The 25,254-nt window shown below is 40.4% G+C and overlaps 1 protein-coding gene across 1 annotated transcript in view; it reads right to left on the reverse strand.

Annotated features, from left to right (window-relative positions):
• The window catches only part of slc4a3 (solute carrier family 4 member 3), a 55,941-nt gene extending 44,491 nt beyond the window's left edge, over positions 1 to 11,450 (reverse strand). Inside the window, exons 1-2 of the mRNA XM_061691285.1 lie at positions 11,376 to 11,450; positions 2,133 to 2,428 (exon numbers count right to left, since the gene is read on the reverse strand). Coding sequence (XP_061547269.1) covers positions 2,133 to 2,186 — 54 coding nt within the window. The 5' untranslated portion in view covers positions 2,187 to 2,428; positions 11,376 to 11,450. The remainder of the gene's footprint in view (positions 1 to 2,132; positions 2,429 to 11,375) is intronic.
• Between the last annotated feature and the right edge of the window lie 13,804 nt (positions 11,451 to 25,254).

Genomic DNA, 25,254 nt, shown 5'->3' on the forward strand with positions numbered 1-25,254 from the left:
TAAAAGGTGTATGTTCAGTCTAGTTTGGATAAGCAACATTCTCAGCTTTACCATCAGATAAGTGGCACATACTTGACTGCTTGGGGCTGAGGGGATTTTTGGCAATGTGTCACTGCATGCACCACATGCACAGATCTGCATACTAATAGACAAGTGTATTTTGGCAACATAATGATATCTTCTTTTTCCTGCTTTTTTTCTCACCTTTCTCTTTAGACTCATTGCTGTGTGAGAACAAGGAACCGCTTACTTAGCCGCTTACTTAACTGCAGCGCCCTAGCTCCGCCTTCGGTTGCCATAGTAACGGAAGCCCAACATTTGATAAAGACACCTCAACTAAAACTTGCACAATTCTTGTAGTTGTTGTTTTTAGGGACTGTCTTGACTAGGGGATTATAAAGTATTTTCCTCAATTGTAGCTGCTCTCCCAAGCTACTGTTATATGAGCTAAACACAGCAAAAAAAAAATTCTCCTACAATTGTGAAAGGCAATTACATGCAGAGGAATCCGTGCCCCAAAAGCTCCTCTCTCTTGTAATAAAGAGGAGCTACTGTACTGCTACTATTTTTGCTCCCTAGACTGGAAATACATGACAAAATCAGACAACACGGAAAAATTAAACACATTTTCTCCATCCATCCATCCATTTTCTGAGCTGCTTCTCCTCACTAGGGTCGCGGGCGTGCTGGAGCCTATCCCAGCTGTCATCGGGCAGGAGGTGGGGTACACCCTGAAGTGGTTGCCAGCCAATCGCAGGGCACATACAAACAGACAACCATTCGCACTCACAGTCACACCTACAGGCAATTTAGAGTCTCCAATTTATGCATGTTTTTGGGATGTGGGAGGAAACCGGAGTGCCCAGAGAAAACCCACGCAGGCACGGGGAGAACATGCAAACTCCACACAGTCGGGGCCAGGGATTGAACCCGGGTCCCCAGAACTGTGAGGATGACGCTCTAACCAGTCGGCCACCATGCCGCCCACACCTTTTCTCATCATTATTAATTAATATTCTTCCTGCTCATCTAAAAAAAGATCTTGGTCCGGCAGCGCCCTAATGCCCTCTATTGGCCAGCCGCCACTGGCCTCTCAGTTGACATACTGTATATTTTTTCACCATACAGTAGTTCCTTGACAACAATTACTATGTAGCACGAAAAATTACCATAAGTGAGTTTTTCACTGCATAACCGAGGATCGGTTGTACTTGAAAAAAAAAGGGAACCGGTGAATTTGTGAATAGTCAAATGCGAATAGGTGGGGATTCACTGTATGTCTCCTTTAATGTTGTTGTTGCGACCTCCAGTTTGTCCCATCAGTGTTTGCCAAAGCGAGTCACTCCACTATATGGAAAATATAGGCAAAAGAGCAAGGGAGCTGAAGAGCGGACATTTCAATATTCCGTATTTAGTGATACTGTATGTAGCTCAAGAGAGAACATACAGTACAGTTTGCCCTTCTTTTTAATATGGTCTGGGCCATCAGTTTTTAAATCAGTTTGTCTTCATCTCAGCGGCAGATGGCTCAACTCTAGCAACTAAAACACCCATGACTCTCAGCTGTTAGAGCTGAGGAAAAGCCTTTCATGAGATGTAAATCAGCACACTTCTCACTTAAGTTACATTATGTGTGCGTGTAGCATACTGCTACACACGCACACACACAATGTGTGGTCAAACAGGTGATAGTGAATTTTGACAAGGTTGAGCTTGATTTCTTAATTTGTGATCATTTACGGTTCCCGAATCCATTCGCTTTTGTCCGCTGAACATTTGAGCTTCACTGTGCATAATGATGGGATCGCAATAGCGTAACAGCTAGGAACTTGTTTTCACATCCATCTGCTCTTGTTTCACAAGTGCATATTCAAACTTTTAATTGAGCTCATGAAAGTGTGGATAAAAAAAAAACACCTTTGATGGTCATCAACATGCTCCAAAACTCACCAACCCACCCAAAAGCCTGAAAAGTACATTTATTGCACTTTCTCGTTATATATTGGTATTGTTTGGGTCATCATAACAGTCAAATGTAGGGGGGGAAAAATCAACTCAGATTTAGGAGATGCAATTTTTTTTTACCAGACATTTCAAGAGAACTTAAAGAACATGCAGAAAATGGTTCCTACCTGATGCAGGTTGATCAAAACATCTATCTCAGGGGCATGACCGCCTGTAGCCATTGGGTTTGGCCCTCAGCCAGGGGGTATAATTGTTTGTGACGAAGGCACCGGGGTCTGGGTGAAGACAGTTAGCGTTGCAGAGTTGGTGGTGGGTCAAGGGAAGCAGTGTGGAAGGTGTGAAGTTGAAGGACGGGGAAGAGGGGGCAGGGTGGACTGGAGAGCAACTGGAACCAGGAGCAGGACAGCGTTCAGCCCTTCTCCTTCACAGCCGGGCACCCAGGAAGCCTTTGGGGTGGCATCACCTGCGGGAAAATAGTAGACATGCTGGATTTTCACTAGATTAGATTAGATAGATAGATAGATAGATAGATAGATAGATAGATAGATAGATAGATAGATAGATAGATAGATAGATAGATAGATAGATAGATAGATAGATAGATAGATAGATAGATAGATAATGAATTTAGTCTAATTATGCTACAGTAATATTTGTACAAATAGTGCCAAGTGGGAAGTTTAATATTAATGACAATGATGTATACAGTAATGAAACTCATGAATTATAATACCCTCACTATGTACAGTGTGTGGAACATCGGTGGATATGCATAATATGTATGCCTAACAAGTCACTGATGGTGTAGTGGTGCACTCGCCTGACTTTGGTGCGGGCAGCGTGGGATCAGGTCCCACTCAGTGACGGTCTGAATGTGAGTGCGAATGGTTGTATGTGCCCTGCGACTGACTGGCGAATGGTTATATGTGCCCTGCGACTGACTGGCGACCAGTTCAGGGTGTAGTCCGCCTTTCGCCCGAAGTCAGCTGGGATAGGCTCCAGCGCCCCGTGACCCTAACCAGGATAAGCGGTGTTGACAATGGATGGATGGATGGATGGATGGATGGATGCATAACAGCAACGCTGGCTCGCCCTTTACGCAATATAGGCAAATGCTAAGGACGCTGTGGCATCCTGGTGCCACAAAATCAGGAAAAAATACACGCTCAATAAATTATACTAAAACCAGCTGTTACTATTAACTCTTAAAATGGAGCAGCTAACATAGATTCAAACAAGCTAAGATTTTTTTGTGTGAATACAAATTATGTAGATTATACATCCATAGTAGACGAGCTGTGTCTATAGCTTTTTATTTTTATACAATATTAAATATTATCATGATTAAAATATTTAACATTTTATTTAAAATTTTAAATTGGTTGATATGTTTCTTATACTGTAAATGAAAGACAATGGTAAAAACAATGCTGTTCGATTTCGTTTGTAAACGCCTGTGGGGGGCACCTAGGGCGCCACATTGGGTTCAGCCAGCTCTTCATAATAGTTTAAATGACAAAAATGAAAATGTGCTAATAATACAGTCACATATTTTCACAGTCACATTATTAGATATTAGATATGCTGAGATGTCACGTGACATCATGAATGGTGGCGTTCAACCCCTGAAGTTATTTTTTTAACCTTTATTGCAGTTTGAATTTAGATGACGATTAATCAGAAATGCAGTTGGAAAGAATGAGGTTCGAGAGGAAGATTAAAGCAAAAAAAAAAAAAGAAAAAGAAAGTAATGACAGCATAACAACAGTATACGACACGAATAACATTACAAAGGAGTTGTATTTTCTCTACATTATACAGTATGTGCCCTGGGAAGCCACTGCTACACCTTGATGAAGGGACACAATGAGTAGCAAATAGCACAGGACAAGATTTGGTGTGTGCCCAAGGCAAACAAAGCATGAGGTTATGAGGTTAAACGAAGCATTGAATGTATTAAAGACAGAGAAAGCTGAGGCATCCCAGGTGACCCACTTTGTTTCACTGAAAAGGCATTGGTCTCAGTTGTTATGAGCTCATCCTTTTTCTTCTTTTTTTTCTGTGCTCCCTTGTGAGACATTTACAAGCGCTTGACTGCACAAATACACTGGCAAAACACAGGTTTTGAATGGATGCAGATGGCAATTATCGTACACCTCACAATAGGGCACCACTGCAAGGTGCAGTAAGTCGTCAAATTTATGAATGTTGAAGTTTATTCTAGATATTTTCATCACAGATATGTGTGAATCCTCCCCTTATTCTACCGCAAAATCTTACCTTTGCTAAATTTGGGCTCACAATCAACCAAATTTTCTATTTGTACGGACACATACTGTATTATGGATTTTTTTTTCTCACAATAATAAACCAGGGCAGGGCATATTTTTCACAGAGAGTAGCACCAAATATAGCGAATTTTGTGTGTACGCAACACACATTTGAGATGCTTATTTACGACTCTCAGTATATTTTTGTTTATTAAACAATTTTATTGTTTATACAAATGTTTTGGGATCATAGTTTGTGCTATATTAACATCCATCCATCCATTTTCTATACCGCTTATCCTCACTAGGGTCGCAGGTATGCTGGAGCCTATCCCAGCTAACTGCGGGCAAGGGGGGGTGGGGGTACACCCTGAACTGGTTGCCAGCCAATCGTAGGGCACATAGAAACAAACAACCATTCGCACTCACATTCACACCTACCTATACATACACCTACCTATATTTACATTTTAAACTATTAATACAGTAGAAGTTCAGTTTTCGTGACTAATCCGTGTATAAAAGTCTGGCTAAAACCTAATCTTACAAAAAACTAAAGCAGTATTCCCCATTGAAAAAAAAATCCAATTAATCTATTACAGACACCCAAAAATATTAACAAAGAAATATATTTTATCGAGAATAACTTTAGTTTAAAATACAGAAAACAATGTCAATAGCATAAAAAATAGTTGATACCTCTATGATGCATAACAACACATTCCCAAGACCTAGAAGAAAATACTCAATGAAGTTGCACATCCGCAGAAAATGCTTTCCAGGTAAATGAGCGGCCGAGTCACATGGGATATGAATTTGGTACGGACCATTTTCAACTGTACGAAAACTGAGTGGATGTACAAAAAACTGTGACAAAATGTATGCAAAAAAATAAAATTTAAAAAATGGTCGAAACACAGAGGTTCCACTGTAGTCAATTATTACCATTTTTACGGTCAGCGTCAACAAGGGCAATTTTAGGATCTGAGGTTTAGTGGTGCTGACCTCCTGTGCAGGCAGGCAAAATATATCGAGTATATATATATATAATAAATTCCACAGTTTTGCACATTTTAATGTATTTTCATTCCCACCTTTATAAAGGAGGAGCAGCACTTTTTTGGGGAAAGTGTCTGTGACTAAACTATTAAATCTGATTAAGCTTTTTTAAATGTCGAAGCCACAGCAAAAGAGAAATTGATTGAATTAATAAAATTAACATGATGAAATCCTACTAATTTCTGGGAGAAAACAACTCAACAACTCATTTTGTTACAGCAGCACCTCTACATACACAGTAACAGTTTGCATTTGTTCTGGAGTAAACTAGCCCCCCCTTGTGAGTATTAAAAATAGCTAAATTGGACCTTGGACTCACTTTTTGGATTTTTATATCAAATGCAATGCACAACATGTAAAGCACATCAACAGAAATTTACTTTTGTGAATACTTTAATACTAATATATAAAATCCTCTCTTTGCTCCTCCCTTTCTCTGTGTCCTAAAAGGATTTATAATGTTCATGGTCATCCAATCAGTGATGACCATGATCCAATCATTGACAGTAGCACCTTGGCTTTAATATTGCATATAAAGTATAACATATGCACATAACACAACCGCTAGCTTCTCTCATTCCAATTCAAACACAGGATATTGGAGCTGTCACTAACCACCTGAAACGTTTGAGGAGGAATGGTAATGATAATAGTGTGTTGGTATTGAACGGTAGAAGTTAGGAAATTTTCCACATATTCTGGTTGAAACCAAGTACTATTTCCAGTACCGTATTTTCACTACCATGGGGCGCACCGTATTAAAAGGCGCAGTCTCAGTTACGGGGTCTATTTCTGTACTTAACACATACATAAGGCGCACCGTATTATTGGGCGCAGGCATGGTAAAACATACACTAGCTTAAAACATACGGTAGCATGCATGCACGCTAAAACAATGTTTTTAAAAAGGCAGCGGGAGTAAAACTGAGTTCGGTTGTACTTTATTGAAGTATTTAACAATGTACTCACGTTATTTTTTTTATCAATCCTCATCCACTACTCCATCAAAGTCCTCATCTTCTGTATACGAAATGAAGAGCTGGGCAAGTTCTCCATCAAACACGCCAGATTACCACTCGTCATTGTCAGAGTCAGTCTATCTAAGCAAATACCTTAGCCCAGGCATCCACAATCCATTCACATATGGTGGCGTAACTCGCCCGGCGTTGCCTCCCAGTCTTAGTTGCACTTGGTTTTTCACAGCGGTTGTGAGATGGGCACGCATGGAGTCACAGATCAACAGGGACGGTGACGCGTGGAAAAAACTATCCGGTCTCTTTTTAGTACACCTCACTCAGCCACTCTCATTTTCTCCTCGTCCGTCCAGCCTTTTTGATTGGCATAAACGATGACTTCGGCTGGAAACCTTTCTTTCGGCAGCGTCTTCCTCTTAAAAATCACCATAGGTGGCAGTTTCTGTCCATAACTATGGCAATCAAGCACAACAGTAAAAGCCGACTTCTCGTGCCCTGTTGTGCGTATCGCTACTGTGGTGGTCCCCTTCTTCTCTACAGTGTGTTTCACCGGGATGTCGAAAGTGAGCGAAAGTGAGCGGCACCTCGTCCATGTTGGTGATGTAGTTGGGCTGGATGTGTTTGTCGCAATCTTTTTACTGCAGTAGGAGCGGAAGATGGCCAGCTTTTCCTTGTAATCTGCCGGAAGTTGCTGTGCCACGGTTGTCCTTGCCCGGATGGATAGATGGCCCCGCTTCATAAAATGAAAGCACCAAGACGGACCTCCTTGAAAATGTTCGATTTTCCTTTCTTCTGCAAGTGTGACTGTGGAGACGCTTTTCCCGGCTGTTCTTTGCTCATTACTCCATTGCTCGAGTTGGTCTTCCAGCTCGGGCCACCTCGACTTGTTTCTTGACTTGGCGAAGCTCGTTTTCCTGCTTCCTCAATTTGCGAACCATGGATTCGTTGATCTTGAATTCTCTCGTGGCTGCTCGATTCCCATGTTCCTCCGCGTAACTAACAGCTTGCAGTTCAAACTGTGCTTCGTAAGCGTGTCTCTCCGTAAGTGCCATTTTTAGGGGTCCTGAGCCAAACCGATGTTGTTTTGCACAATGCACATACCGGCGCTATATACCTACTGGGGGCGTACCTTTAGCGTCCTCCTTCACGCGCACCCTTCCCCCTTTACGTGATTATGTGCAGGTCAACCACTCAGATTGAAGTCGGGAAGAGGTGGGAGGGATTTGATGGAGCGTACCATTTTTGAGGCAAGGCCCGTGGTGCTGTATTTTTGTTGTTAAAATTTGTTTCAACAGAGTACTGTATGGTTATGGACTTTAGTAGCTTGTTTAAAAAGGACATTCAGTTAAAATAATAATAATGGCAGCTCTGCGTTATTAGGATTCCCACATAGTTTCTAGGCAGGGCACTCCCTGCTCCAATATTACTGGCTCCAGGACACACACTGCTGCACTTTGATTGGCTGTTGTATCCCTGTAGAATACATCCTACTGCTTCCAGAGGGAAAAGAAGTATGTAACTTAAGTGTGGCAGCCTCAATATGTTTCCCACTAACCCTAACCTGTCATATCCGGCAGCAGGAAGTTATCAAGTTATTGTTCTTTGCTAATTGCCATTGCCAACTTTGTTACTATTACATGTATTTCTGTGTGCTCGTGTTACTCTGCCAGTAGTTTTACTCGTCTTCTGTGCTTTACTAAGTACTACTGTTTTCTGTTCTAGTTACCTTCTCCACCTTGTGTAGGTGTTTGAGTTTTTTATTTTTCCTTCAATTATAGCTACGTCCTCCTGTGACAATTTGTCCACTTCTTTTAGTTTGTTCTTCTTGTACTTTTGCTTTTGTTTCCCACGTTGACCTTTTGTCACGTTGCTTTTTGTTGTTAGCATTTTCACGCTTGGCTGCATCTTTTGTTTAATAAATACTGTGGAATCTGCTCTGTTCATCGTGTTTGCTTTGAGGGTTCAATTCAATGCGTGTTCACACGGTCGTGACATAACCCACCCAAATCCTAACCTTAACCCTAAACTGCCTTAAGCCCCAACCCTAGCCCTAAACCTAACCATAAGAAATTTTATGGTCATCATTTTTGGAACGGTCATCTTGTTACATCTGAGTAGGGTGCCCTTCCCGCGACGCAGGATCCAATCATGTTGCAGTGGGGCGTGTCCTATCTAGAAACTATGGCTGTGTCCAATATTATATATCCGACTCTCCATGTAGGGTTGCACTATACAGTGAGCTCATTCATAACAGTGTTCAGAAACTACACGCCTGTGTGGAGTTTGCATGTTCTCCCCGTGCCTGTGTGGGTTTTCTCCGGGCACTCCGGTTTCCTCCCACATCCCAAAAACATGCATGAATTGGAGACTCTAAATTGCCCGTAGGCATGACTGTGAGTGCGAATGGTTGTTTGTTCCTATGTGCCCTGCGATTGGCTGGCAACCAGTTCAGGGTGTACCCCGCCTCCTGCCCGATGACAGCTGGGATGGGCTCCAGCATGCCCGCGACCCTAGTGAGGAGAAGCGGCTCAGAAAATGGATGGATGGATGAAAAGGACAACTAAGCCCTCGGGCGCACAGTTCCGCAAAAGAAGAAAAGCGTACGAGAAAAAGAAGTCAAAATATAAAGGTAATGTTATATCAACATATTTTTAAAATAGAGTTTTGTGTAAAGAACACATTGATTATGCTGTAATTAAGTGACCAATATGAACAAATAATCACTTGGGCATGTGTAACGAGTACTCTCTTTTTATTAGTAATGTATTAATCACAGCTAGACAATAATAATCTTATGTAGAAGAAGAACACACTGAGGTGTTGTATGTGGTGTATGTAGGGCTTGTAGTGGATGTATGTCCTCCTACAGCTTTTTTGTTTGGACAGAAAGAAGTAAATCTACACAATATCTTGCCAGATGCACAAAAAAGATACCTTACACCTTAAACAGCTGCTGGAGAGGGGCCAAAGTTTGTTCAAAAACACTGCTATGTTTTTGTTGTTATCATCATTGTTATTAATATTATACTGTTATCATTGTTACTGAATATTACAGTATAAACTAGTTAGTAATTACACTAAATATTGGTCTGAATCAAATAAAATAAGGTTTATCTGTATTGTCTATAGTGCCTACTGTATATGACGCCACAGAGTTAACGCAGTGATGTTATAGTGTGGATGTTGTGTATGTTCGAATACAGCTACAAGTCAGAGTAAGCCTCAGGCATCTTGGAGCAGCACCACCTCCACCACATCAAACACACCACCTGCGAGTTCTGTAATTGTATGCTACAGCTGCAGTAACATTACTTATGTCAGTATGACCAAATTGAGACACAGATCATCCTATCAATAATTAACACATTTTCTGTCACAATGTTGACATTACATTGCATCCTATCCTACCCTTCACTTCTGGAATGTTTTAGTCAATTTACCAACATTAACTGTTATTAAATGTTTCCTACATTCTTGTATCATATGGCAACAGTTTATTTGATGATATTTATCATCAATATATTTGATGATAAATATAGTATGCAAGGGAATATAGCTAACTGAAATACTATTCAGATTAGACTGCTTAAGCAAGTTGTCTACAGGACACATTAAAAGGTAGAATAATTATTTCCTCATCAAAATGATATATAATAATAAAATAATAAAACTGGATTCTTAATCTCTCCCTCATGTAACATAACTATATTACTGTTATTTTCCATATTTTGTGCTCCAGATGTGTTTACTGCCTGATGTATTGTAGTTTGTAAATCATTGTGAGCATTTGCATGTGTGTTTATTTTGCTTGGAGGTGAAAATCAAATTTATTGATGTGACCCCCATCGAACTCTGGAAACATGTAAAAATGACCAAAACTGTCCAGAACACAGGGAAGAAGAAAAAAAGCGCGGAAATGGGAAAGCGAGAGGTCAAGTTGTTGCTACTTTTGGCTTGTCCCATTAGGTGTTGCAACAGCAATTACACGCATGATTTGTTTGGCAGTAACGATCTAAAATGAAGAAAATGTTTTATTTTATATTTTAAATTGTGTGGAATGTTATCATATAAATTAAAGGCAATGTTATAACTATTGCTAATGGAAATTTTTTGTAAGCATATGTAAATCGTTGATGGAGGGGGGCGCCATATGAAATATCGCCTAGGGCGCCACACTGGCTACGGCCGGCCCTGCATATATACAGTATATATACAGCGGACGAGTAGTATTGAGTGAGTGAGTGAGTGATTTCGGACACAGCATATGTGGGAATCCTAATAACGCGTGCTGGGCAGTACTGTCTCTTTTTTTCGGCGTTCTTCATGCTCTGTGGCACCATGCTGCCTCTCAGAGGTCAGCTTTGGTACTACGAGGGATATGGAGTGGTATTCGAGTTGTCATGTATGTGATGCGATGTGGTCATCTCAAGTACACCAGAGTAAGAACAGACATGTTTTTTTTGTTTGTATTATTATTATTATATATATATTTTTTTTGCCTCGTCATGTATGGGGTTTGACGTGTTAAAAATCGTCATACACACAACGGCAGCCCTTGTCACCGTGTATCCCTTTAGGAAGTTTCTGCACAACAATACCCTGCCATGCATCCTCACTCCTCCAGCATCATTCCTGCCGAGTCATTACTATGTGTGACCTTCCAGGCACCCCCAGCTACAGCCGCGCGTCAACTTGCACCACTATGCACAATTGTGCCGATCTATACAACTAACGAGGCGATGCTTATTTGTTTGTGATAAATGTAGGAAAACGATAATTCGTGGCATAAGCCACCGCCTATTGGGGTGATGTTGCTTGCTCGCTGCCGCTGCTGCACAATAACGACTCGTGTGCTTCTTCATTGTCAGCTGGCTGTTGAAAGACTAACCTGCAAGGACGACCACGCTAATAATAGATTTGCCACTGTGCGTCTCTCATTCTGCCCTAAAAGCATCGCTTTTATTTTTCACCATTCGACACATGTGCTTGGATTGGAGAAAAAAAAAAAAAAAAAGGGGGTGAGGAAAAAAAAACGCGACTCAGCATTAGTATATTCATACTACAGCGTGCACTCACGGCAAAAAAAACAACAACATTGCCTTCATACCTGGGATGGTTGCAGGGCAATCCAGCGGAAAACGGAAATTTAAGGATGTAGTGGTCCTGGTCCAATCTTTAAAGACCCACCCTGGCGAACACTGTTTTTTTTTTTTTGGATGGGTTTGGGGAAAGAAAAAAAAAAGGCTCTCCGCGTGACCACGTGACTGTGGAAGACAACCTGCTCAAGTCAAGTGCTTCATGGACAGCACAACATGCATGGAAGTACAGTAGGCTGCAGTTGAATGTCTGTGCCACCTGACTTTCTCTTCTTTCACTTTTACAGCTATTTCCTTGGCTGCTAGGTTTCATAAGGACTAATACACCATAACAAACATCTTTCAATGCATGCATGATCATTTCCAGCATATATGGAAGTATATCTGTGCCATCTGTGTTTACATTTGAATTTCTGGACACGTTTTTTTTAATTTTTTTATTTTTAACAATCATAATATTCAATGTAAAGAAATTAAATACCTCGAGAAATGTCGTGTCGGAAATTCAGTCTCAAACATTATATGTCTAATTTAAACTCAGGTGCCATAAAAATACCATAAAAGCTCAACATCTAGGTCACCAGTCACAAGCCATGGAAAAGCAAGCGAACCTTTCTCATTTCATCCAACATACAGCTAATCAAGTTATGTGCCAGTGTTTAAAAAAAATGGAGTGGAGTGGAAAAAAAATCTGTTAGAAATTCCAATTCAGACTCAAATATTCAAATTTAGGCACAGATGGTACATATACTGTCCTATACTTCCATACACATACAAACTGCCATAAATATACAAATTTCCATTACAACATGCTGACAGGTAGCAGGATATAAACATGTATTGATGGCTATTATAGCAAGTTGTTATTATGAAACCTACCACACGAGAATTAGCTGTTTTTAGAGATACCTGCAAAATTCTAAAAATTATTTAAAAAAATAATCCAACACAAATTACTGTATATCAAAATTCTGAGTCCATGCAGCCTGTGTATATACAAATAAATACAACCCGAATTCCAATGAAGTTGGGACATTGTGTTAAACATAAATAAAAACAGAATACAATGATTTGCAAATCATGGTCAACCTATATTTAATTGAATGAACTACAAAGATAAGATATTTAATGTTCAAACTGATAAACTTTGTTGTTTTTAGCAAAAAATCATTAACTTAGAATTTTATTGCTGCAACACGTTCCCAAAAAACTGGGACAGGGTCATGTTTACCACTGTGTTACATCACCTTTTCTTTTAACAACATTCAATAAACGTTTGGGAACTGAGGACACTAATTGTTGAAGCTTTGTCGGTGGAATTCTTTCCCATTCTTGCTTGATGTACAGCTTCAGCTGTTCAACAGTCCGGGGTCTCCGTTGTCGTATTTTACGCTTCATAATGCGCCACACGTTTTCAATGGGAGACAGGTCTGGACTGCAGGCAGGCCAGTCTAGTACCCGCACTCTTTTACTACGAAGCCACACTGTTGTAACACGTGCAGAATGTGGTTTGGCATTGTCTTGCTGAAATAAGCAGGGGCGTCCATGATAAAGACGTTGCTTGGATGGCAGCATATGTTTTTGCAAAACCTGTATGTACCTTTCAGCATTAATGGTGCCTTCACAAATGTGTAAGTTACCCATGCCATTGGCACTAACACAGCCCCATACCATCACAGATGCTGGCTTTTGAACTTTGCGTCTGTCCCAGCTTTTTTGGAACGTGGTGCAGCCATAAATTTCTAAATTCATGATTATTTGCTAAAAACAATAAAGTTGATCAGTTTGCACATTAAATATCTTGTCTTTGTAGTGTATTCAATTAAATATAGGTTGAACATAATTTGCAAATGATTGTATTCTGTTTTTATGTTTCACACAATGTCCCAACTTCATTGGAATTGGGGTTGTACCTATTACACATACGTTTTCTTTGTTTTTATATAAAGTTTGCAATATATTTATTGACTTTCAGACAGGTGTAGTGAGGCTATGACTTGGCAACGAGGCTGGCCGAATATCTGACATTTCTAAGTGATGATTGTACTACAAGATCATCCATCCATCCATCCATTTTCTGAGCAGTTTCTCCTCACTAGGGTCTCGGGCGTGCTGGAGCCTATCCCAGCTGTCATCGGGCAGGAGGCGGGGTACACCCTGAACTGGTTGCCAGCCAATCGCAGGGCACATACAAGCATTTGCACTCACAGTCACACCTATGGGCAATTTTAGAGTCTCCAATTAATGCATGTTTTTGGGATGTGGGAGGAAACCGGAGTGCCCGGAGAAAACCCACGCAGGCACGGGGAGAACATGCAAACTCCACACAGGCGGGGCTGGGGATTGAACCCGGCCGGGTCCTCAGAACTGTGAGGCTGACGCTCTAACCAGTCGTCCACCGTGCCACCCTACAAGATCATGTCAAAGTCAAAAGGTAAGCAGGGGTGTAGCGTTAGCTTTTGATAACCAGCAAAGACTTCAATGTTGAATGTTCGGTTATGTCGGGGCATATTTGTGTTTGCCGATGTGTCCGTTTCATGCGCCGTATGCACGGATCTGTGACCGAGTGACATTTGTCAATTCATGTGCAGATCTGTGCGTGGTACAGGCATCATTGAGCTGTGTTTATAATTATATTTCAATGTGGAAATTGAAAGTTCATCATTTGTTTGTATTCGATTTTACTGATTTCTTTGTGTTGTTGTTCATAAACCTTTTGAGTTTATTTTGGCTTGTTGTTTTTCCTGTCCCTCCTTGTGTTACATTAATGGTTGCACCTGTGTCTTGTCATTATCCTCCTGCGCTGGGCCAGGTCCTCGTGTTTCCACCAATAGGCTCTCTTCATACCCTCGCAGTCTTGTCCAGGTGGGCCTTGTTGTCTGATTGGTCAAGGTGTACTGAGTTTGCTGCTTTCTCTTCAGTCTTTTCCTTGTCTTCACATTTGTCTGCCTCTTAGAGTCTTTTGGGAGTTTAGGCCTTTTGTTTCCAAGTTCCAAATGTTCGCTGTGTTCCACAGCCCCTTAACCCTCCTGCTACTTTGTGGGTCAAATTGACCTGTTTTAAATTTTAGTTTTTCAGTATGCAACTCCTCCTGCTTGGCTGAGTACATAATTAAGTGTAATTTATGTATTTAGTTCATTTATGGGTCAAAATAAAAGTTTCAATGCAAATCCTCTTGATTCTATGTCAGCGGGTCAATTTGACCCAGAACAGATGCGTTAATTAATCTCTTCAAAATAAAGGTTGGTAATGGAGTAAATAATGACAAATGCAATATACCAAACACATGCGCCTGGGTCAAACTGATCCAAGAAGAGTATTGTTGTTTTTGACAAACAAACATATCAGGAGCATTTGAAAAACATACAATAAGGGATTTGGATCCGCTCTTGTTAGGAATGACATTGTTTATTGAGTACTAGTGATGTTTATGTCAAGAATATACATGCACAGCATTATACCCACCTGTTATGTTGTGGGTCAGAATCATCCTGTTTAAACTTTAAGAGGTACAAAAAAAAGCAACTTATTTTATTATTATTATTTTTTTTTGCCACCTTTTTAGACCCAGGAACATAATTGCTGTGGTTGACAAATGAACCTAACAGAAGATTAAGGAAAGTGAAATGTTTTTATGCTTCCACTAGAGGCTACTCTAACTTCAAATATATATATATAAAAATGTCCCATCAAATCTGCAGTTACTGCTGCTCTGTCTGGTAAAGAATCTTAACAACATTCCTGGAAATACTCCCGAGATGGTGCACATTTTGATTAAAAAAAATAAATAAATAAAAACTCGAAACACCAGATTAAGATTTTGGACTTCATGACATGTCCATTGATGTGGAAAACAATTGTTTGTGTTAAAAATCTGGTGGTGTTTAAAGCAGGAAAAACACTCCACAGCTGGATTGTCATCTATCCATCCATCAATCCATCCATTTTCTTTACCGCTTATCCTCACTTGGGTCGCGGGCTGCTGGAGCCTATCCCAGCTTTCTTCGGGTGGGAGGCGGGGTACACCCTGAACCGGTCACCAGCCAATCGCAGGGCACATAGAAACAAACAACCATTCGCACTCACATTCAAACCTACGGGCAAACCTACCCAGGCACGGGGAGAACATGCAAACTCCACACAGGCAGGGCCGGGATTTGAAACCCGGTCCCCAGAACTGTGAGGCAGATGTGATAACCATTTGTGCACCGTGCCGGCGGATTGTTTTTCCGTCACTGTTTGAAGAAGGCTAAAATTGAAAAAGAGGTTTGCGGCTCCATTGCCTTCACTTTATTCGTTTTTTCATTTGAATAATTGGACCATTTGCGATTATTCTTAATGTAAACTTCCTCGACAGACTTCCTTCCTGGTCATCTTGGGTGGTTACGATTGGTCCCCTTCAGTACAATTACAGTATTTCATGATTAGACTCAAGTAGATTTTTCAGATATCTGTACTTTACTTGAGTATTTATTTTTCTGATGACTTTGTACTTTTGTATGGAGGACCTATAAGGTGAAATGGAAGAAAAGAAAACCTTTGCATTCCCTCCTACATTTGAAAACAGGTACTGTATCTTTACTTTAAGGTTGTCAAGTGATTGTAGGTCTCCCTGGAGGAAATGGCCTTTTAAGCCCACTGTCCATTTACTGTATTTCTCAAGACGAATCAGTCTTTACTATATGGAGTGGTTTAGTCTCGTGTCTTCCCAGCTAGGTTTGATTGCATGGCACCCTGAAGACACTGTGCTTTGTTCCCAAGCAGCTGTTTCTCGTGAAAATTTTCTGACTGAGCCAAAGATGCAACCTGGGCCCACACCAAACATTCGCATGTACTCTGTGAACATTTGTTGCCAAGCTTTTCTATGTACTGTGCTACAAGGTACTGACCGTTTTGAAATTTTATTGAATTCATCTTTTAACACTTTTGATTCAAAGCTCATAGGAATGTTTTTCATAGTGTGAACTGCTAAAGGTTATTTCTATGTTTGTAGGCTACTTTCTGCTTATACCTCTATATGTATACAGTGGATCCACGCATATTCGCAGTTCGGCATTCATGAATTCCCTGAGTCGCAATTATGTTGTTGTTGTTGTTGGGGAATCTTATCCCCTGTTATTCACGGAAAAACGTGCCAATTTGCTTTTTTTTAAATTTAACCCCCCCGCCCCCCAAAAAATATATATATTGTGGCAAAATACTGTCTCCAGTATGTTTTTCAGCTTTTTAAATGCTATATATTTTTCCCAACTTTGATTAAGAAGGGGATGTTAAGAAGGGTGATTGAAAAGTAACTCCCTATTTTAAAATACTTATAATTTATTCATATGTTGTCATATGAGAATCCGCACCTCTAAATCTTAGACCATGGTCCTCAGTCGGAAAAGGGTGGAGGGCCCTCTCCAGGTCAGGGATGAGATCCTTCCCCAAGTGGAGGAGTTCAAATATCTTGGGGTCTTGTTCACAAGTGAGGGACAAATGGAACTCGAGATCGACAGGCGGATAGGTGCAGCGTCTGCAGTGATGCAGACTTTGTATCGGTCCGTTGTGGTAAAGAAGGAGCTAAGCCGAAAGGCGAAGCTCTCTATTTACCTTCGAGCTACGTTCCTACCCTCACCTATGGTCAGGAGCTGTGGGTCGTGACAGAAAGAACAAGATCCCGGATAAAAGCGACCGACATGAGTTTCTTCCGAGGGGTGTCTTGGCTCTCCCTTAGAGATAAGATGAGAAGCTCGGTCATCCGGGAGGGGCTCAGAGTAGAGCTGCTGCTCCTCTACATCGAGAGGAGCCAGATGAGATGCCTCCCGGACCCCTCCCAGGTGAGGTGTTCTGGGCACATCCCAGCAGGAGGAGACCCCGGGGACGCCCCAGGTCACGCTGGAGAGACTACGTCTCTCGGCTTGCCTGGGAATGCCTCGGGATCCTCCCGGAAGAGCTAGATGAAGTGGCTGTGGAGAGTCTGGGCTTCCCTGCTGAAGCTACTGCCCCTGTGACCCGACCTCGGATAAGCAGAAGACAATGGATGGATAGATGTTGTAATATTTTTTTCAATTTTTTGTGCATGTTCCATGATTAAAGGAGCAAGTCTATTCAACCATACAACGGCTTTGGAAGAACTTGAAGGGCGAATACGAGAAGTTATGTCTTCCATCCCACAAGAGTTCCTTGTGAAATCAGTTAATGGTTCCCAGGCGGCTTGAGGAACTGGTGGCTAATGCTGGCGCCCATATCGAATTTTAAATAAAACTCCATGCAATCCACTTTCTGCTCATGTACATTTCTTCCAAGAAGTATAGTTAGAAGAAGTAAATTACAAGTACTTACAAATTGGGAGTTACTTTTCAATCACCCGGTATATCTCCATCCATCCATTTTCCGTACCACTTATCCTCACTAGGGTCGCGGGTTAGCTATCTTCGGGCGAGAGGCAGAGTACACCCTGAACTGGTCGCCAGCCAATATACACAGGGCACAGATAAACAAACAACCATTTGCACTCACATTCACACCTACAGGCAATTTAGAGTCTTCAATTAACCTACCATGCATGTTTTTGGGATGTGGGAGGAAACCGCAGTGCCAAGAGAAAACCCACGCAGGCACGGGGAGAACATGCAAACTCCACACAGGCGGGGCCGGATTTGAACCCGGGTCCTCAGAACTGTGAGACAGATGTGTTAACCAGTCGTCTACCGTGCCTCTATATATATATATATATATATATATACTGTCACTATACTATATACTACAAGTTGTATATACTGTGTATATGTACATATATAGCTATACTGTCATCATTATGATTGAACTGCAACACATATGCACACACACACACAAACACAGCAGCCGCAGCAATGGTGAGAGCAAAGAAGTTTAACTCTTATCAGGCAAAAGTGTCCATCAGGTGGTCGGGGCCGGTTGAAACTTGCATGTTTTGAAATAGGAAAGTATGGTGAGGCTATAGGCCTCTATATGTTGTAACAGAATGCTTTTTTTCAGATGATGAATTACTCGCAGAATTTTAAGGTTGATGCACCATCTGTCAAATAAAGGACAGATTATTCATCTCATTCTATCAACAGTCATCTTTCTGGTCATTTAGGTTGAGTTTTTGCATATCATCCCACGGGTTCCAGAGCACCACCATTCATATCAAATGGAATAATAATATGTTGAAAGTAAACCTGCCAGTGCTGGAAAATGGTGCAGGGTGAAGCCATAGCAGACATTTTGAAGGGAAGTTGGCAGGCTCAAGACCACAAATGGTCAAATGATGAAAATCATAACTCATGGGAGTTCACTTTAACTTCTTCAAGTTACAGTTCCACAATGAAAACAGGACTTTTGTTTACATTCTCAAATTAATTTAGGTACTGACAGTTGGGTCTCTTCACTTTTTCACATCTCTGTGATGTCCCACTTTACGTGCACAAGTGGTTTCAATTCCATCTTTGGCCAAATGGATGCCATGCTAGATGGCGACAATGCTCTTTGCAGCTTGTTTAGCAATTACTTTTTTGTGATCAAATGGACTTTATAACTAAAAAAAAAAATCAAATGAACTTTATAATTCCTTACATGCGCTAATGTTTAATTTTTTGCACAAATGAGATCTGCCTTGGCTCTCTGCTGGTGCTCAAAGGCAATAAAGTTTAAACAGATACACTGCTGTACGTCTTGTGGATTGTCTTCCCACTCATTTAGCTATTTTTCATTTGGGCAATGAGAAGCAAAATGCTCATTTAAGGCCGCTGAATAATAATTTGTGGCCATCCAAAACCTGTGGCTCTGTAGGCAGTTGGTGTAGGAAATGGAACGTTCCTTCTCTATAAATTTAAATGTAGAGGCAGGGGCTAAAGAGAATGGGCACTGATAGTATGCTTACATTTTATTTTAGGCTGGGTATGAGCTATAAAGATATATTGAAAAGCCTGGCATTGCAGGCTTTTGACGAATAGAATAAGAAAAGGCCCTTACCATAAACCTTGCTGATTTGCAGTTTCCTCGCATTCCATTTGTTCACGCAGTTCTTCATGGGAATGATATTAAATGGTGTAGCTACAGTATTTTTTCTCTGTGATTTAGTGTACTGTGACCACAACAATTCTCTAGTGTGGCCACATTTTACATGTCATATCCAGGGCATTATTTATCTCTTTTATAAAAAAATAAAATCCCCATCATGTCAGTTTAAAGATGAAGAATAATTTACTGTACATACCACCATTTTTATTAAAAAAAAATTCTTTCCATTCATATACAATTTTTTACCTTGTCTGTCCTATCACGTGTATGCACCCGCGTTGATCTTCTTTTCTTGGGAATTAAATGTTAGTGCCGATGTTCCATGGATTGAAATGCATACAGTACATGCCAGAGGAATTTGGTTTTCGATGTAATACTACAATAATTGTTGTTATTTAGTACATGTAAACCAGGCATGTCCAAAGTCCGGCCCCCTGACCAAATCTGCCCCATGTCCGAAGCATCCTGTCAAAAAAATCAATGATCTGTGGCCTGCGAGCACTGTTTCCCAGTAAACAGTAAACAATACACACATACAAAAAAGCAATTTTATATTTCACCTGGGGGTGGCAGTAGATCTGTGTTCGCACACTTGTCACGTGACCCGTGTGTGAACTTTTACCCCTATGCTATATTTTTACCCCGTTTCTAAAATGGCAACTGAAACTAAAAAGAGGAAAGTTGACGAGGGCCACCATTTCCAGGACAAGTGGAAATCAGAGTATTTTTTTCACTGACATACGAAACAACTGTTTCTGCCTAATTTGCCAAGTGACAAGTGGCTGTTTTAAAAAAATTCAATATTAAGAGGCACTACCAGACATGCTAACTACGTCAAGCTAACGGCGAACGAATGCGCTGAAAAACTGAAGCAACCGGAAGCACCTTAGCGTTTTTTTTAACAGTAGCCCGTGACTCAAATGAAAATTCTACAAAGGCGAGCTACGAGTCTCAGTGAATAAATATTTTTGTGATAAACAAACCACAGTTTTGTCAAATTTCTGTCATCTGATTTGACTATAGTATAGTCAAATCAGATGACAGAATACTATAGTCACTATACTATTCTTTGTCATTAAAACAAAATCAATAAATACATAAAATAGTTCATTTGTATTTAATTTATGATTATTTTAACCTTTAACTGTCCTGGTTATGCAATTGACAACAGATTCTCATTAGCAATATCGACCTAAGCTGCAGACAGCAAAGTGATATAGTTACATATTTACAGTACATGTAAATTTACAACGGTAATGGTTCGAGGAATGTCAGGCCGAATGGTCGGTCCCCATACATCTGCATCTGACCAAATCTGCCCCTCTTTGAAAAACGTTTGGACACCCCTGATGTAAACATACTGACTGAAGTGAATGTGTTATGTGGCGTACTCAAAGTAACAGAAATGACACAAGAAGTGACATAAACATTACAACAAGGCAAACATCTGCATAATGCATTTTTTTTTTTTTTTCGCCATTTCAGGTTTTTTTTAGTGGAGTGGCTGAAACGGTGACCAGCGATGCACTTTGGAGTCTGGGATAAGTCCCGCCCCCTTTACTATACAAGAACTTGTTATGCGGATAGAAAGGAACTCAAACATAGTTATTTGTAGGCATAAAGATGCTAGATGTAGCATCCATTTTCCTGGTTGTAGAAGTGCTATTTGATTGACAGTTGAGTGGGACGTAGTTTCATTGCATTCAACGGACACGCCCACAGCATATGAGCGTTTATAAGAACGGCTTGATTTTGAAGTCACATTTTGTATGCTTGCCAATTTTTTTCGTTGTTCAATTTTGGCAGGGTTGTAAACAGCACTCTTCTTTGTGGTGTGTCAAATTTAGAAGACATTAAGACATTAAAAAAGACATTAATTTTCACTTTGCGGGGACTTTAATGATAAAGGTGAATGCATATCAACAGCATTTACTGCATAAAGACGGAACAGTCTGGATCATTTTGACACTTTGTATCCAGATTCCACTATAAAGCCAAAATGGACGCTTTTGTATGGAGGAAAAACCTGGGCGACTGCAAAAGAGGACCAGTGTAAACAATGTCAAAACTTCCCCTCTCCAGATGAGTTTGTGCTTGTGCATGGCGCAGAACACATTCATTTATCTGCTCTAGCTGAACAAGGCTAAACAAGGAGTTGAATTGCTGGCATGTCGATATCCAATGCATTCAGCACACATCCTACACTAATCCCAGTTGTGAGGTTTTGCCCTCTGAACCTTTTTCCACCCAAACAACCACATCAGGGTATGACTCAGCAGTTTAAAGGGTTAAAGCGATTCTATCCTCCCCAGACTGGGGGATTCCAGGCCAGTTGCATCTACAGGAAACAACGATAATGACTCTGCCTTCCCAGTCTAATGTGGTGGAGAGATCTAAGCAATGAGGTCATTGTTTGACTTGAGCTTCAGTGTACATTCAGTGCACACAAAGGCCAACTTTAAGGTAAATAACCATTATGGTAGATTTTGTAGACTTTAACTTGATGACATTTGATTGAATTACTCTTGATGAGCTACAGATGCAAAGACAAAATAGTGTATACGTACTTTAGATGTACTGTATTGGTGCTAACTGTTGTGTGATATAACATACCCCTGAAATACCCCTACCGCATGCTATAAAAGTCCATGTCAAGTAAAAATGAACATCTTTTATTGTGACACACAACAAAGAAGAGTGTCATAGAGTGTCATAAAATTAGACCTCAAAATCTGCACTCTAAAGCAACCATCCCAGTAGACTATCCAAAGGCAAGTTGCATTTTTCGGGGTGAAGGCACAGCTAGCTAGCTAACTGCATGTCACAATTGTGCCGGATAACCACTGATGCAAACGAGCGTCCTTACATAGTTGGGAAGGGACGACTCATGCCGAGGCCCAAGCCCTATGTCCAAAACTGAAATGGTGTGAAACAGATTAATGCTACAGTATATCTCAACAATTGAGTACTACATTGTTCTCTGTGTTTGCACGTTTTCAGCAATTATCTTCAAACATGTATAATGTAGTTGGAAACAAACCTCAGAATTCTCTTTGCAGGGTCTTTAAGAACATTACAGTCTTTAAGAACATTTCGCAAGCATAAAATACAAAGAAAATATGTGAGAATAATGGAATTAAAAAAATGTTTTATATTTTAAGCCTTAAAATACCCCTTCCACACACTGTAATCACATTGGAACTTATTTGAACACACTTTTTAGACACATTGTATAGGTTTTTCAACACACACAAATTGAGATGCTTAACAGAAAAATCTGTGATAAAGCAGGACCGTGATTGGTGAACCCTGATATAGCGGGGGATTGAACATTTCATACCCAAAATCTCTCTACGTACTCCTGCATTAAAAAAAAAAAAAAACTTCATTTCATTACTTATAAGAAAACCAAACAAACATACAAACATGTTTACAAAACAAAACACAAAATTCTAATGAAAAGGAGCAGAGGGTTGAATAAATATTATAATATTTACGATTCACAATCAAATGTCCCGAGCATCCCTATTTAAAAAAGAGCCTTCTAATGATTTTTAACCTATTCTGTAGTTTATTGTTTTAATTAATCATTTAATTAAAACTTAATGAACTTATTGTTTTAATTAACCATTTAATTAAAACTTAATGAACGCTCACATTTTCTGCACAATATCATTTGGTGTCAGAACTGGGATCCGAAGATTGACCATACAGCCCTCTTCACAGGAGTTTCGTTCCTCATTCTCTTACCTCCAGAGTTGAGAATGGGGGAGGGCCAACACCTGGGGGCATGACGATTGGTTGCCTCTGGTTGAACTCAGAATTGGGAAACACCCACGGTAAGGCTAAAATCAAACTCAGTGTTTCCCACTGTTTTTTTAAGGTAATATAGAAAACATTAGCCACAATATTTAGGTTAAAACTATCATTGTAATACACAATGGATACATTAATTTAAGCCTATCAAGCAAATATGTTTCCTCACTCTTTGAGACAACTCACTTAGCTTTTCCTTCTGCATTTAACAAGTCCGTACATGATTAGAAGGTGAGCTCCATGAATTATTGTCAAGTGAACCTAACACTTGCCAGTGCCACACTCGTGAAAAGAATAAGATAAGAGACAGACACACGTAACTGCAGGCGCTACTCATACTCCTTACTTGTACCAACTACAACCCAGCAGGGTTTATTTAATACCGCTGTGAGGATTTGTCATTACTCATCTATCAGCTATTTGCAGCATTACCTGCCTAAGGTCAGGTTTTCTTCTCCATCACTCAGCTCTATTGTCAAGGCAAGTTGCAGGCCTCTGTATACATGAATAGTTGTATGAAATAGCCTGCAGTAGACAAAGACCATTTCAATGCAAACATATTGAAATGTTGTTACAGGATTAAAGGGTGGGAGTGGAAGAGATCAATGTTGAACTGCTCGATATCCTTTGTGATTTACAAACATTGAGGGGCTCAGAAGTTTCAAGTTTTTGTTTTAGTCTCTGCCAATGATAAAACATAATTATGGTGAGTAATTTTTGTACAGGAGCTGCTTTGTATTTTTTCATTGAGCAATGCGCCCTGCAGATTTCAACAACCATTCCTTGGAGAATGATACATCTTTTCTTCTTGGCAAATAGACCACAAAAAGTAATAAATTACACATTGCAGTTAGGGTGGAAGAACCTCCCCCACCCACTCGCTGCCCTTACCAGACACATCGGGGTAGTCTGCCCATCTGCAGTGGCGACTGGAATATAACAGTCATGATCCCACCCTCCAAACACCCCGCCTCCTGACGTCCATCTTCGGCTGTGGAAACCAAAAATACGGGCATCCACCCAATAAAAATGTGACATCACTGCAGTACTCAAATGTTGCTATATGCATTTTGAGCCATTTGAATAAGTACGGTGTGTTTGTGCATTACACACTGAAATTCACATACAGTACTTGCATTAACAAAAACTACACACTTGGTTTGACCTCAACCACAATACATTGTAAGACGACACGCTGTTATAACTAAAGCTCCATGAGGCCTGGACCTTTTCTGCCTCCGTTTGCAGAATTGCTTCCAAGCTTGTGGTTAGCAGCGCTTGGATGAGTTCTGCATTTGCTACCCTGCCATATTCAACTAATTGAACTGGTGGTGTGCAAAAGTGTCTCAGTTTACCAAAGCTGTTGTAGTGATCGTGAACGGGGTTTAATTCAAATCAGTGAAAGCTGAAATTTGGATAGACTGAAGTTTCGTTGTGACCTAAGTTAAAGATTTGGGTGCTAGATTCTGTGAGATGCAAGCGATACCTAAAGGGTTGGAAAGTTAAACAAAGTCAGAGGAAATATTTTACATGGAGTCTTCAGTTTATAATGAAGTTCAATTTCCACGGTAGCTACAAAACCAGAATTTAAGTCGGAACTCAAAGTAATCTGGGAAATATTTCTCATTGAAGGGTTTGCAGCATATATGATATGATATGACATAGCGATGGATCCACAATGGGACATGTTCGAGGCCAAGGTTGCTGAAGTTGTCAGAAAAAGATGCGCTCAATACATCTCAAGGCTGAGACTGCCATGGTTCACTACCATCTTTAGCATAGTGTGGATACTGGGGAAAAGAACATCAGGAATGGCAAGTTGGAATGGCTCATTTTTTAAAAGCGAGCCGAAGCTGTTCCAACAAGCAGGTATCATTCTCCTCAGACTCCCGAGGAAAGGCTATTTCAGAGAAATGGAGAGGAGATTCAGGCTGTTATCAGTCAAACGTTTTTATTTAGTAGAAACATTTTCATTTTCGTGCTGGTCATGGAACATTGGAGCAGCTCGATACGTCATCGGGATATTGGAAGCTCTTATTCTGGTATTTT

The sequence above is a fragment of the Phycodurus eques genome, chromosome 12, assembly GCF_024500275.1.
Source record: "Phycodurus eques isolate BA_2022a chromosome 12, UOR_Pequ_1.1, whole genome shotgun sequence".
Lineage (NCBI taxonomy): Eukaryota > Metazoa > Chordata > Actinopteri > Syngnathiformes > Syngnathidae > Phycodurus > Phycodurus eques.